We start from the raw sequence: 16,353 nt of genomic DNA, 5'->3' as shown, positions 1-16,353 counted from the left end.
ACCACTCACCAGCGACTAGTGATGTCAGTACTATCGATACTATCGACGATACTACCGATAGTTTGATTTTTTTAGGACTATCAATAATACCGATAGTTGAAGACAATATATCGATATCGTTTTTTTTTTCATCAAAAATTGTCTATTTTCTCAAAAAGTGCGTGTTCATTTCATATTTCAACAAAAAAATTGAGAGATATTATTTTTGAAATGTGGAATTATTTCAAAATACAGACGAAAGCACCAATTTTATTGCTTTGTTACATCATAATGACGCTCCAAAGTGTTAATTAACAATTATCCTGCCCATTACTGTGCAATTTCACGTCTTTTTAACGTTCACCAAACTATCGATACTATCGATATAATACCGATAGTTTGGTTACGATAGTTTTTCAATACCGATAGTTGAAAAATATCGATATTTTGCATCACTACCAGCGACGGACACCCTCCTACGTTCTAACAACCGCACTGCTCGTTGCAACGAAATTGTCGTCGAAAGATTAAAATTCGCAGTAAAATCGCGATTCATCGAATAAATTTCATATATATAAAAACGTGCACAACGTGCAATAAAATAACGCATTAAAAACCATACGTTTATTTCAACGTGAAAAACAATAATAAGTCACATTTCGTATTTGGTATTCAAACTTTACAAAAGCTCTTAAATTAAAAGTTACAGCAAGTTTTCATAAAAGCGTTAAAGCTAGTAAACTAAAACTAAACCGTAACTATTCGATAACGTTATTTTTCTACCTATTTATATTTTTCTAAACTACCTATCTAAAACTTATATCAACTTCGAATATATAGCAAGAAGTCATGACCATAACTTTTGTAAAAAACGTCTAAAAATCACGCAAAAGTGCCATTTTTTCGATTATTTTTTATTTATTTTTTTTTTAAAGAAATGCGCGGGGTCGCCGAGCGGTACGCGCGGGGATATGCCGCCGAGCGGTACGCGCGGGGATATGCCGCCGAGCGGTACGCGCGGGGATATGCCGCCGAGCGGTACGCGCGGGGATATGCCGCCGAGCGGTACGCGCGGGGATATGCCGCCGAGCGGTACGCGCGGGGATATGCCGCCGAGCGGTACGCGCGGGGATATGCCGCCGAGCGGTACGCGCGGGGATATGCCGCCGAGCGGTACGCGCGGGGATATGCCGCCGAGCGGTACGCGCGGGGATATGCCGACGAGCGGTACGCGCGGCGGCATATCCCCGCGCGTACCGCTCGGCGGTATATCCCCGCTCGTACAGATTGACAGTATCTTCAAGTTCATTTTTCAATTGGAATTTGAAAAAAATTGAAAAAAAAATAAAATCATTTTTAATAATAATTAGTGTGCACAAAAATTCATTATCATTGTTCAAAAGCAGAAAAAAATAATTAAACTGAATTTTCTGTAAAAATTGAACTCGTAAAAATAAAAATCGCGAAAAAAAATTTTGAAAAAATGTCTGCCTGACGCGGGAATCGAACCCACACCTCTTGCACGGCGATCCGTTACCACAGCCAAGCGTCTACCGGAGCAGGTTGCAGAAATGCGTTTTTTAACGATTTACATGTTGCAAAACACCGTCGAAAACTACCCCCCCCCACGCGCGCGCACGTATACGCGTACGTACGTACGTGTACACGCGTACGCGTATATAGAAAAGTTACGGTCATGACTTTCTACGCGAATATATCGATTAAAAACGACACATTTATCACACTCCTCCTTAAATTTAACCCATCCAATGGGGAAATTTAGAAAACATCGAGCGTATTAAAATTCTAACGGTGAAAGCTCAAAAACAACAAAAACAAAACTACAAACACAGCAAAAAGATAAATATTTACGAGCTTTCACTTTTTAATCGATCAATTAAACTAATTAAATTAATAAACACTCGAATTAAAACCAACACTTTTCAATGAAACGCGATTAAAAACTAATATCGAACAAATACAAGGCAAAAGCCATTATGCTGCGAAACACTGATGCAGATCTTTCGACGCAAAACAAACAGCAAAAAGATGAAATTTTTTCAAACTACCGAACCGGATTAAATACAGGTAAATAAAAATTAAAAACAGATTAAATAATCATTAAATTAATTAAAACATATACATAATAGTATAGAATATAAAATAAACATAAAACACACTAAAACAATTGATATAACACGATGAATAATTTCAGATATTAAACCAGCACGTATATTCGCCTTCGGCGAGATGATAAAATAAGAATAAACGACACAGAAATAAAAATGCACGATAAAAACATCTATCAAAAGTAAGTACACGTTTTTCAAGTACTAAGTACTAAGTACATAAATTAATTAAAAAATAATAAAATAAAAAAAATAAAAACACCATTGTGTTTAGCTGTTTACAGAGCGACCAGGTCAACTGCAAGAAAGAGAAACTACCGAACCAAAGACACTACGAAGGGAACAGGTCATCGACGAGGATTGACATGAGCAGATCTTTCAACTTCGAACCAGGTAAAGATTTCATAAAGACATCAGCAATGTTGTACTCACCAGGTACTTTAATTAACTTAACTTCCTTATTTTTTACAGCTTCCTTAGTTAAATGGTACGAGACATCGATGTGTCGAGTTTTTCGAGATTCCATCGGATTATGGACGATATTCATCGCCGAATTACTATCACCGGCGAGCAATGTGGTCTCTAAGACAAAGCCGAGTGACTTCAAAAGATTTCTTTGGGCTCGAATTTCGACGACGGCTTCGGCGGAACTACGGACGACACACCGCTGTTTTCTAGACTTCCACTGTATGGCGCAGCCATACAAGAATACGATGAAACCAGACGTTGAGACTCTATCAGCTTTATCACCGGCGTGATCAGAATCACTATACACGGTGAGTAACGTGTTGTCAAACGCAGTAAAACATAGTTTACGTTCAGCGGTACCTTTCAGATATTTTATATACGTTTACAGGCAAGAACCAACGACGCTGAGGGCTTAGATTGGTAACGAGAGACCAAATTAACCGAGTACGAGATATCTGGACGTGTCCAAATCGAAATATAGGAAACCCCATTGGGTGAAAATCTGCCCATCCGCTGAAAAAGACGCCAAAACCAGCTGGTTTATTGACGTATTCTGAATATACGCATGAAAAAGCGTTGTTCAGAAAGCGAATTGGTGCACTGAAAGAAAAATCTGCCAAAAAATACGCTACATGAATATTTCGTAGCGTATTTTTCTCGCGTAAGGCCACAACGCGTTCAAATTACGGGCGTCTTTTTCGCGTTGAAAAAAACCAACTACAAAATACGCTACGAGTATGTTTTTTGGCGTAATTCTTTCGCGTATTTAATAAACACACGCGTAAATGCGGTATTTTACGCGTGTGTTTTCGCGTAGTATAGGAATATTTGCATTCAATTAAATACATGCTGTGGTGGTCAGGTTAGTAGAGAAGTCGCCCACCGATCCGGAGACCCAAGATCGATCCCCGACAGTGCCAAAAAATTTTTCGTGAATGTCGAACATTGGCAGAATTTATCGCGTAAAAAAATACGCGCGCGGATTAATGAGCAGAAAACTATTGGCGGAAAGTGTTGCGATTCCTGCCGCGTTTTTTTGTCGCGTATGATCGGCAGATTTTCACCCAATGGGGAAGACACCCAATCATCGACCTACACAAGGTCTCCAATTTCGGATCGATTTGTATGTTGGGATCCATGAATGAAATATCCTCAACGGGCTTTTTAACACTGTCAGCGTCAGATAAACCGAACTTATCGCATACCATAGCGATGTACTCCGTCTGATCGAGGTAAATGGCTTCATCAGTTCTTTTTACACGAACACCTAGGTAATTTTGGACTGGACCGAGGTCCTTGACCTCGAAATTTTGCTTCAACAAGTCGAGCACCTGCTCGATAAGCGCGTCATCTACGTAGACTCCAACAATACACCTAGTAGGTGTCGATGCGCAAATAAAAAGAGTAGCGCAATACCAAGAAACAATTAGCCCTACTTTAATGAGAATTCTTTTCAATTCGTCGTACCATGTTACAGGCGACAACCTGAGACCATACAACAACCGCCAGAGCAGGGCTGTTAGACACGAAACGTAAACGTTTTGTTTCGTTTCGGTTGAGCTCTTTGAACCAAACTGTTTCGTTATACCATTTCGTTTCGTTCCATAAAAGTGGTATCATTTCGTTTCGTGCCGTTTTGTGTCGTTTCGTTTTGTTTTGATTCCTTTCAGCCAAAAAAGTGAGAAAAGCGGACATTTTATTAATAAATGAAGAAGAGAACCCCTCTAAAGGCTCTAAATGGATGAAATTTGAGTGAATTTGACAAAATTTGGCCAAAATTTACAAAAAAACTTGCAATGAAAAATCAAAAATTGAAGAAATAGAAATGATTTGTTTCGTTATAACGTTTCGTTTCGTGTAATTTTTTTGATTCGTTTCGTTTCGTGTCTCATTTCGTGTCCAGAGGGAAAATTTTCCGTTTCGTTTTGTGTCTTTCGTTTCGTTTCGTTTCGTATTAACAGCCCTGCGCCAGAGTTCCATCACCGGATCTTTCAGCCGACCAAAATACTGGAAACCCTTTGGAAAATTTACATACACTCGGAAGGCAATTTACCGTACAAAAATTCGCCAGTAATATCACAGTGGCGTAATTGCCAATTGAAACGAATAGCCAAGGCAATCAATGCCCAAACGACGTCGACTTAAACGACCGGTGCGTACACGTCGAAGTCACTGAGCGCCAACCGCTCCATATAACCCAGTACGACGATACGCGCCTTATACGTACCGTCGCTTTTAATTCTGAAGACCCATTTCAAACCAAGAACTTTTTTGTCCGCAGGTCGTTCGACGATTTTATATGTCTGCATACGTTGAAGCATCGACAATTCGGCCGCCATGGCCTCCTTCCATTTCTCGCTATCCTTACCAGAGATTGCCTCTTCGTATGTCACCTGCGGAACGCACGTCGCCATCATCGCCGCGTCACTCAGACGTTCGTATTCTTCGGTGAGATATTCTTCGGTAACGTTGATACGTTCGACGAAATCAGCGTGAACGATGGACTCATCGACCTTTACATGGTTCGCCGGAATAACTTCGTTGGTAAATACGTCCAATAAACGATACCCAGTATCAGTGTAACCGACCAAAACCAAATCCAACGATTTCTTATCGATTTTCTTTCTTTTTTCAGGTGTGATGAACGACCGGACCAAGCAACCGAACAAACGAATCAGCTGCCAATCAACAGGCTTGTTATTCCAAAGCTCGTACGGGATTTCACCACCGATAGCTCGACTGGGTAATCTATTTACTATGTCGCACGCCATGTATGCCGCGTATGACCAATATTTCGAGGGCATACCGGAGTTGTACAGCATGGCGCGCATTTTCTCTACGACAGTACGGTTAAGGCGTTCGATTTTGCCATTATGTTCATGCACGTACGGTTCGCTTGGCTGCTGCACGATGCCACGAGCATCGCAGATCGACCTCGTTAGGCCCCGCACAAATTCTAAAGCGTTATCGCACCTCAGCTTATGGATTTTTACTCTAAATTTCGCGTTGGCCACTTTCTCAAAGTTTTCAAAGCACTTTCCAGTCTCTCCCCTATTTTTCAAACAATACATCACCGCGAAATGGGTAAAGTCGTCGAGAAACAACAATATAAACGAGCATCTGTCGACTGAAACTGGCAGAGGGCCAAGCGTGTCGGGATGGACGAGCTCCAAGACCCTGCCAGCAGTCGCTCTCTCAGTGCAGCACGGTAACCTGCACATTTACGACCTCGAACACACCCCACAGGTCGTCTTCGTGAGTACTTTGTTCGACGGAATTCCAGGAATATTCGCGATGGTATCGCCACAAGCGTGGCCCAGGCGACGGTGCCAAAGCCTAACATTTTCGTCCACGACGACAGAAGCCAACTCATACCGAAACTTAAAGACGTGCAGGTTATCTTCATTCAACTCTGCCTTGGCGATCAATGCCCCATTTGGATCGAACAACGCGACCTCCTCGGCCAATTCAATTCGACACCTTTTCTCACGTATACGTTGGCTCGATAATAGGTTCAACTCGAACTCCTCAGAATACTTGACACCTTCCATGGTGTAACGCCTATTCTCACCATCATACAAAACTATAGTCCCTTCGCGAGTAACGGTCACAAATTGACCCTTTTGAGCCGTACATACGAGCTCACGAACTTCTCTAGACTCGACAAAATAATCTTCAGAGTTGACAAAATGATTCGTAGCTCCACTATCGAGCATAAACACGATTTCGTTCGGACCAGGTGAACTGGTATAGGTACCTACTCCACCAGCCATCAGAGCAGTACTGGTGATATTGTTCGGACGACGATTCTGACTAGTATTATCGCCCCACTTAGGACAATTAGCGACGATGTGTCCATAGCCCTTACAACGAAAACAACGAGGAGGGTTCGGATCGTTGGGACCTTTCCAATTCTGATTCGTATTGGTACCAGAGCTCGAACCAGGCAAGCCTCCGGCCGAATGAGCAGCCTGTTGAACACTTCGCTTGCCTTGACCAGTCCCTTGATGACCCTGATTTTGCCTAGGCCAGTTATACGAACCGCTACGACCGTTAAACCCACTATAATTCCTACCATTTGGCCCTCCAATACGATTATTATACGGTACAAAATTATTAACACCATTATTATTAACAAAATTACCTCTACTTTGTTTCAGGCGACACTGTCGCGCAAGATGACTGGGTTTATGACAATAATGGCAGGTAGGACGCGTATCACCGGCAGCCGACATTGCAGAAGATCTCGGCGTAGCAGAAGACGACGACAATGTAGACGGAGAATTGGTACGGAACGCTTCGATGATTGCTTCTCTAATTCCAACGGTGCTACCGTTCATCAGCATCGACATACGTGCAGATATTTGAATATTGTTACCATCAGCGTTCTTTGGTAGCCCGTTCAACAGCCAAGCAGCTTCATCTGTCTCACCAGTATCATTACACAGTTTTCGAACCATATCGCAATATTCTTGCGGTGTCTTGAAGTGGCCTAATTGAATATTTGCTAGGTGAAGCTTGGCGGCGCATTTCTGGGCGGCAGTCTTTGTGCCATAACGTTCTTCGAGCGCTTTCAGTATCGCAAACGGCGTCGTCTGCGTGAACATTTGGGCTAGCTGCTGACTCATCATTGAATATATGGTATCGATACGAGCGTCTGGAGTCTGACATTACACAAAACCTATCCGCCAATCAGAATCTGTTAGGGAGGAGTTTCTCGTTATCACTTTTGAATATCATATTATCAGATGCTAACGAACTCAATTTTGAAAAAAAAACATCAAAAATGTAAAATTTCTATGATGAAATAGATGAATAAATAAAATTAATATACTTCCATCAATTCAAATGTCGCTTTGAAAATGAAAAAAAGTAAAAACATGTCCAAATTGACTTGGTAATTGGTAAGATCACTAAGATCGTTGATTTTCATGTGTGTGTTGTGATGTTACTGATTATTAAAAGAATACGTAATGAAAACGGTTTACTTAGTTTTTTATTTATCTAGTTTCAATAGTACCTATGACATTTGTGCGGAAAGATTTTGCGAAATATACAACACTTCGAACGCATTTGAAGAAAATAAATTCATACTCTTGAAACATCATCCATTCAAGACCTCATACTTGGGAAGAAGGAAGGCGTTTTCAAATTCAATTGCTCACACTTCTCAAAGTCCTTCAATTTAATTATTTAAATCATTATTATAATCATCATCTTCTCTCTTACATATACTTTACCAGTTCGCTTTTTCTGAAATCTGAAATGAATGATGTTTCAAAGTGAGATTGACTGTTAATATCTATTTTGGTAACAAACTACTTTTTCAACATACATAGTATGAGATTTAAATTTTGTGATTACTTCATTATTTTCATTTCGTGCTGAATTAAACAGTCATCTAAGTCTATTTTTTTACTTTATTGATCATTTATACATTCAAACTAGTTCGAATTGAAAGGATGATGATAAGCACAAAAATAAATAAAGTGCTACTTGCAATATGATTGGCGGATAGGTTTTGTGTAATGTCAGACTCCAGACGCTCGTGGTATCGATGGCTTGAGCTCGCTTTTCCAGAGTCTCAGCCTCCGCCGACTCACAGGCCTTGGTCAGGCCTAACGCTGCCAATCGAATTTTCAGCCGGATAATCCAGCTATCATACCGAACCTCGGCACCATCAAACTATTGCGAGCGCTCGACCAGAGCAGGTACGTAGGCCATAGCGACTGGTTGAATTACCTCTCCCTCGTCGTCTTGATTTTGCTGGTCAGCCAGGGCAGAATTTCACTTACGTCTATCTTTACGCTTTCTGTTTCTTTCAGCTTTTCGTTGCGCTGCTTCAGCTTCCAATTGGGATCGAGTTTTTACCATTGACTGGGTAAAAACGTATCAGAGCGTAACACGTGCTCGGCCAATCTGTTCAGCGTATCGGACACCAGCCCAGATCACCAAAACAGACAATAAAAACACCTTCGGTCGCGCAAGGCGAAATCGGTCGCGTACAGCGAAATTGGTCGCGTAAAACAGCGAAATAAATCGGTCGTCTAGGACGATAAAAAGTACTTACGTGTTAGGCCTAGCCTATACACCATTTCGGTCACCACTAGGTGAATAATACACTAAAACACTCGATAAAAAATAGTTAAAAACGTAGATCGAAACCTAAGCGATGCTACCATGTCGTCGAAAGATTAAAATTCGCAGTAAAATCGCGATTCATCGAATAAATTTCATATATATAAAAACGTGCACAACGTGCAATAAAATAACGCATTAAAAACCATACATTTATTTCAACGTGAAAAACAATAATAAGTCACATTTCGTATTTGGTATTCGAACTTTACAAAAGCTCTTAAATTAAAAGTTACAGCAAGTTTTCATAAAAGCGTTAAAGCTAGTAAACTAAAACTAAACCGTAACTATTCGATAACGTTATTTTTCTACCTATTTATATTTTTCTAAACTACCTATCTAAAACTTATATCGACTTCGAATATATCGATTAAAAACGACACATTTATCACAGAAATCTCGCGCATGCTCAGAGCCCATGTCCCGATTAAGTACCTCTATTGCTTTGGCTTCACAATTCCCGTTCAACAACAATAGGAGATAGCAGTCCATGTATATATAGTCAAAGAGCACATAGCGACTAAGATGTGACTTAATTTTAGGCAGGTATCCTAAGACAAAAATGATCGCTTAAGCAACAACTAAGCACCGGATTGTTGGTTGCTTAGCCAATAAGCTAGCATCATGCATTGCTTGCTTAGCCGTTGCCTAACTTTAAGCAATGGTTTTAGGATACCTGCCTTAGTATTTTTACGACAAATTGTTTGCATCTAAGATAATTTTAAGTCGCTAGTGCCGTGAAAAAGCAGCAGAGATGTGTAAAACACAGAAATTCGACTTGTGGGAAGTCATGGATGGATGCCGAAGAACCTAGCTATTCAACATCTGGAAGCTGCGGGTTCATAGAAGCGGGGCAGAGGGGCCCTACCGTCCGTTGTCCGATTGGCCAATTTTTGGCTTCAATGTTCCAGCATCTCCGATGTCCACGCTGTTCAAATAGAAGCGGGGCATATCAGTGTTGTCATAACGAAATTTTTTTTTCGTTATGTTATATCGTTTCGTTTCAGAATTGTGAAATTTTTCGTTACGTTATTTTTCCGTTATTTCGTTACACAGATAATTCCGTTACGTTATGTTTTCCGTTTATCGTTATTATATCATTTCATTTTTCCGTTATTTCGTTATTTCGTTTCGTTTTTCGTTATAGTACAAAAATGCCCAAATTGGGGTTACTCTGAAAAAACTGAAAAAAGTACAAAATGTTTCAAAAATTTCTCAGTATTGGGGTTGAAAATTTTTGTGGGGATACGTACTAAGGATATACATAATACATAACTTTCAGAAAAATTTTCAAAATCGGTCAACATGGGGCTGAGAAAAGCGTTATTGAAATTTCAGAAAAGGGGGGTCCAAAAAGCGGTGGGGGTGTGGATCTGAAATTTTTCACGCGCAAGTTTCTCCATCGTACCGGCGTACCCACCTTCCATGCTGATATATGAACTCGAATGCTTTCAGGGACCATTTCACCCCCCTTAGGCGCCTATGCCTATATCCTTTTATGTATTTTTCAGGAAACCCCCCTTTTTTGAATAGTTGTACCCCCTTGAACATACAAGGAAAGTTGATACATCATTAGATCGGAAATTTGACATAGATTCTTTTATGTTTTATCTAACCACATATTTTTTGCTAAAATGCAATGCGGGGGAGAAAATGGCGAAAAACTGTGCTAGGGGGTACAAATGTGGGTCTGGGGGGAGAAGCTCCAGGCGGATTTAGGGTGGGTTTTAGTATGTCATTTAGGACACCATCCTGAGCATTTTGGCGCAAAAATAATTTCTAATTCGACTGGACTACTTTTATTAATTAATAATTTTTTAATCATTTTGCAAACTTTTTTAAAAATTTTGTACATTTTTTATTTTTTTTTAATCAATGCTTAGTAAAAAAAAACGGAAAAAAACGAAAAAAATAACGGAATTTTTTCCGTTTTTCCGTTTTTCGTTTCGTTATGGCACAAAGATTTTTTCATAACGTTATAATTTCGTTATCGTTTCTTATGTAGAAAATTTCGTTTTCGTTTATCGTTACGTTATTATAACGGAAAAAATTCCGGTTTTTTCCGTTTTTTCGTTTTTTCGTTACGTTATGAATAACGTTATGACAACACTGGGGCATATGTACCGGTAGGGGATGTGCCCGCAGCTTCCACCTAGAGGGAGTTGTGTTCCTGTCGGAGTGGCAGCACTGCCTACGAGTAGTGCACTCTGTTGAAGTAGTTCGAGATGCGCCACTCCGAGCTTAGAGATGTGAAAACTCCTTTAAGTATATGTGCTGCCAAACGTGCTGATTTTCAAGTCGCGTCAGCACCTGTGCTGTTTTTCAGTGCTGATATGTGAAAATTGCTGATTTTGTGCTGATTTTACACCAAAAAGTGAAAATTCCTATCATTTTGGTCAAATTTCATTAAAATTTCATCAATTTTAGCACTTCATTCACGTATATTGTGAAATTTGAACAATTTTTCACAAAATTTTGTCATTTTTTACTAAAATTATTTACTTTTTAAAAATAACTTTCATTGATTTTTTTTTAGTAATTTTTGACACTTCTTCATGCGTTTTAGATAAATTTCAAAATTCTTCATTTTTTGATAATTTTTATACTTTTAATGCTTGTTTGAGTGTACTTATTGTTCTAAACAGTTTAAAATCATTTTTCAAGCAATAGAAATTAATAGAGATGTGAAAATCCTTCAAAATGATACCCATATTGCATTATGTGCTGACAAGTGCTGATTTTTTTATCAAAAATTGCTGATTTTTGGTTTTATCAATTTGGCAGCACTGTAAATCACTGGTGCTAGCGTATGGTAGTTCTTCAGAGCTTCCACACACACTCACACAGTCGTCACTGTGTGTGCTTTTATTACAATGTATTGTGTGTTTTATTCGATTCGCGTTTATATCAGAGAAGAGAATAAATCATCAATCCATCGCATCAATCACATTTGCGGTCTTTGATCATTTGATTCATTTCGCGGTGTAACAGTCACCTTTGCAATTTGATATCTTTCGTAAGGATATCCGTAGAGTACAGGTTCCCTGGGCTTAATATATGCACGCTGGTCTTGGCGACGTCCCTCTCAAAGCAAGGACGTCCCAAACCACCACAGCCCTCTGTGCACACACTTCTCATTCTTAACAGTTGCGCTACTTTTGCTTCCCGCATACACTGAATGAGTTGAAATGCTCGTGAATTGAAAATGTTTCCACTGCTACTGATGAATGAATGTGGCCTAACGAAGGTTTGTGTGGACTTTTGACTCGAAACCGCTCCTTTTTCATGACAACGCTCGCCCCCACTGCTCCCGCGCCCCCTTTCCCACATTAAAAAATTTAAATGGCAAGTTTTTCCACATCCTCCATATTCCCCTGATCTTGCTCCTTCTGATTTTCATCTGTTCCCCAAGCTGAAAGGCTTCTCAGGAACTCAAAAGTTCAAGAACGACGCGGAACTGCAACTCCTGGCTACAGAATTTGGACGGAAAGACCTAACCCGCGGGCATAGGAAAGCTAGTCTCTAGATACGACAAATTTTTGAATATAGAAGGTGATTATGTCGAAAAATAGAGAATTTCCTCACGATTTCAAATCTTTTTTAATTTTTTTTGTAGCTTAATTTCAACTGTCTCTCCCAGAGCGTGGCTATGACTTCTAAAACGCCCCTCGTATAAACAAACTTAACGCATATCGTTCTATACGTAAACGGAATCAATAAGAAATGTAGATAATTGCTTGCTTGAGCAGTTTACTGAAAAAATGAAAAAAAAAGAATAGACGGAAACTCATTGTTCACTAGGTATGTGAATGCAATTTGCATGTTATTTTGACAAATGGCGCACCTACTCTCATTGTCATTATGTTCTGTTAGAAATTTTAATGCAATATACCTACACCTTTGAACACATTTTCGGTGATTGAAAATTCAAAGAAATTGAATTAAAAATATTCCAACAAGAAAATAACCTCAATACTGTCCGCCTTCGATATGAACCGAATCGCGAGTTTTGGAAAGAACATGGTTTGAAACCTCTCATAACTGAAATTCCCGCTGCCCAAAATTATTTTTCAATTTTTTTTTGGTGAAATTTTGACAATTCAAAATTCATTATTTTCATTGATTTATTATTATTTTTTCCTTGAATGCGTATTCAAGCCCTAAAAAGTAATACTAACCCCTTGAATCTGATTTTCACAGTGTACAACCATTTGGAAATCCATAGCCCAGTTTCGATTTTATTCTCCAGAATTTTGAATTGGCCCCAGAAGGCGTGGATAATACCTATTTTGAGCAGCTAACTGGGAATCTCATGAAGTATCCCCCGGGGATTTCAAAAAGTGCTATGTACCTCCGACGGTCAAGTTTTTCTCACGGCGTTGTCGTGGGAAAATTTATACCTACGGGCTTGATCAAGGAGCGTTGTTTTATTTTCCCTTTCAATTAAATTTTTCATATTATAATTTTCGAAGATCAGTCAAATTCGTTATTTTCGATGAAAATTCGAATAATCCTTGAAAGATGTAGGTAATATGAGAAATTTAGTCGAATGGGAAAATGAAAGAAGTCACTTGTGCAAGCGCGGGCCAGAATTTTCCCACGGAAACACCGTGGGAAACCCCCTAGCGTCGGGATAGTGATCTTTGAAAATGTTAAAATTCAAAATTTGGCTGTGGGTGTTCTAAATTCTACACTGGCAGCTTAAATTTTAATGGTGTGGTACTTGGGCCGAGGGCTACCTTTGAGACCACTTGATATCTAAATTTGGGGGAAGGGACACTCCATCAGGGTCCCTAGTACAGCTCCCGATATTTAGGTGCTCAAGACAATATCCATGCACGCGTTCTGGAGCAAATTCAAAATTCTGGAGAAAACGATAATCGAGCTGGTACTCCCAACTGGTTGTAAACGGTAAAAATCGGATTCAAAGGGAGAACAATGTGGGCTTGAATACGCAATTTAAAAAATAAAATAATTTTGCATTTACAAAAATTCGCCTACAGTCGAAAAATGAATTTGGGCAGCAGAAGCTTAGGTTAATGAGGGGTTTCAAACCATGCTCTTTCCAAAAATCGCAGTTTCGTTCAAATCTGAGACGGACACTTCGTGAAGTTTCTTTGTAAGTTTTCAAATACATATGAATGAGCATTTATTCAAGAAGGGGGTTTGCATTGACCTTGACATTTGAAATTTTTCTCACGTCTTCCCGAGGTCATTCATTCGGTCGTAATTTTTTGCTACACTTCAGCACCCACTCCTTGTACTTAATTTTTTCTTCTTTTTTTTTTGTAATCCAAGAATTGATTGCAAACGCTATCCAACATGCACCTCTACCTAATGCAGCTCAAAAGCCATTTTCTTCAACTCTTATAAGGGAACCTCTTGAGGTGTCCGCCTCCGATTTGAACGAGACCGCGATTTTTGTAAAGAGCATGTTCTAAAACCCCCCTAACCCAAATTTTTAGTTGCCCAAGTTCATTTTTCAGTTTTTGGCGAATTTTTGAAAATACAAAATTGACTATTTTGGTGATTTATGCTTTTTTCAAAAAGTACGTACTTGATCAGTAAAAATGTTCAAAATAAGTCCTAAAACTGATATTAACCCCCCAAATCCAAATTTCGCCATTTCTAGCCATTCTGGAGCCTCCAGCGCTATTTTTCAAGAAATCTGATTTGGTAAAAATCGCAGGTTCGAGACCATTACATTGGTATTTGATGCTTTTTATTTTTTCAGGTTTTCAATGTAGATATGGAAAAAAGTCTTGATTTTTACCACGATTTCTCATCAGAAAAAACGTTTTTTGAGAATGATAAATGATGCGGATTTGCAAAATGATTGCATCATTGAAAAGAGGATGAAATTTTCTATAATATAGTGCAAAAAAATAATATGGTCGTTGAGATGGATGTTGAGCAAAATGCAGATAAAGTCAGAGTCAACCTCGGGGACTATTATACATACACCGCGGGCAACATTTTTCGCCTTCATATTCTCCGTGCAGCGAGCTAGAAACGCCGCGGTGTGCTAGTGGCAATATTCGACTGCCCTACCCGCGAGATTTTTGATCTTTTTTCACTTTTTTGCTACTGGAATTTTTCTCGGAACAGAGCATTTTACTGCCATAAAATGTAGCGTTATACTTACTTTCTGGAATGGTACTTGATAAAAATTGCAAACTCTTCAACATTACTTTACTAGGTACTTAATGCTTGTCAAGTTTTCAGTGTATGAAAAAAGCTTGGTTTTTACTTTTTTAGTATTTTTTTTATCAGGAAAAGCGCTTTTTTGAAAATGATAACTGATGCAGATTTGCAAAATGATTGCATCATTGAAAAGAGGATGAAATTTTCTAAAATATAGTGCAAAAAAATAATATGGTCGTCGAGATGAATTTTGAGCAAAATGCAGATAAAGTCAGAGTCAACCTTGTGGACTACTACACATACACCGTTGGCAACATTTTTCGCCTTCATATTCTCCGAGCAGCGAGCTAGAAACGCCACGGTGTGCTAGTGGCTATATTCGACTGCCCCACCCGCGAGATTTTCGATCTTTTTTCACTTTTATTTTTACTGCTGAAATTTTTCTCGAAAAAAAGTAATTTACTTCCATCGAATGTAAGATTGTGGGGATTTGAGAAATGTTTGCATTAATTAAAAAGGAAATTTAATTCTATATACTTAATCTGGCGCAATAAAATAATATTATGGTTTGCACGATGAATTTTAAAAATAAATTGAATTTATCAATTGCATCCCTTTGGCTTTTGTTCCTAAATACTTTTCCACTAAAAAATTGCTGTTTCTGGATATGATCGCGTATGTGGATATTTAAAAAAATCACTCTAATAGAAAGAAGATAACATTTCTTTTTTTGTAGTATAAAAAAATTATAGGGTCCTCGAGATGGGTCTTGACTCTTGAGCAAAGTACAGATCAATTTCGGAGTCAACCTTCTGAATGGGAACTAACAAGCATTCGCCACCCATGAAACCCAATCCCTATAAGAAATACGAAACATACCTATTCAATTCAAAAGAATAAATAAATAATGAATGTGAATCATCGACCTTTTATTCTCCTCATCTGGACCGCGATTCGAAGGGTTCATTTTGATGCAAACCTCCCAAATCGAGTTTGTAAAGAAAGTCTCTGCACTAGACGTTAAAGTGCACTAGTTTTTTTTCCGGTGCAAAAACTCGGAAGCTGTCGGGTATTGTCGGAGGTACTTCGTTCAACTTGTTCTATTTTTCTAGTGTGATAACTCTGATGACTCTTTAACATACAGTACCCTACTTTAACTCTGTGCTGCTTGATAAAGGTGAAAATATAAAATAAAATACCATTATACGTACTACATGTATGATTACTTATTCAGCATTTGCATTTTCCATAATATCAATTGTTAGATGGATCACTTATCATCATTTCAAGGTAGTTGTTTAGTAAAGTTAAGCCTGATGGTGTTGATACATAATATCGTTCATCGACTGTACATACTCCGCGAAATATATGTACGCAAATTTGGAATCATATGAGTCGAGAAACAATTGTGGAAAGCTCGGAAATGCGTAATAATCTACTTAATTCAACTTGTGCTCACTGTTTTTTCATATTTTCGTCTAATTTTCGTTCTCAG

At 38.9% G+C, this 16,353-nt stretch overlaps 1 protein-coding gene across 1 annotated transcript; it reads left to right on the top strand.

Moving 5' to 3' along the window:
* Positions 1 to 1,312: 1,312 nt before the first annotated feature.
* Positions 1,313 to 7,559, top strand: LOC135840502 (uncharacterized). Its single transcript, XM_065357092.1, has 8 exons — positions 1,313 to 2,290; positions 2,383 to 2,501; positions 2,580 to 2,884; positions 2,965 to 3,808; positions 4,054 to 4,728; positions 4,858 to 5,120; positions 5,212 to 5,319; positions 6,737 to 7,559. The coding sequence occupies exons 1-3, from the start codon at positions 2,265 to 2,267 to the stop codon at positions 2,864 to 2,866; spliced, it is 432 nt and encodes a 143-aa protein (XP_065213164.1). The 5' UTR covers positions 1,313 to 2,264; the 3' UTR covers positions 2,867 to 2,884; positions 2,965 to 3,808; positions 4,054 to 4,728; positions 4,858 to 5,120; positions 5,212 to 5,319; positions 6,737 to 7,559.
* Positions 7,560 to 16,353: the final 8,794 nt, after the last annotated feature.

This window comes from Planococcus citri, chromosome 3 (assembly GCF_950023065.1).
Source record: "Planococcus citri chromosome 3, ihPlaCitr1.1, whole genome shotgun sequence".
NCBI classification, from domain to species: domain Eukaryota; kingdom Metazoa; phylum Arthropoda; class Insecta; order Hemiptera; family Pseudococcidae; genus Planococcus; species Planococcus citri.
This window is presented reverse-complemented; position numbering and strand designations above follow the sequence as displayed.

Excerpts from the sequence above, each read along its gene's own strand:
- LOC135840502 (XM_065357092.1), top strand. The coding sequence starts at position 2,265 with ATGCACGATAAAAACATCTATCAAAA. Across the intron at positions 2,291-2,382 it reads GATAAAAACATCTATCAAAA|CTGTTTACAGAGCGACCAGG; the intron begins GTAAGTACACGT and ends CATTGTGTTTAG. Across the intron at positions 2,502-2,579 it reads ATCTTTCAACTTCGAACCAG|CTTCCTTAGTTAAATGGTAC; the intron begins GTAAAGATTTCA and ends TATTTTTTACAG.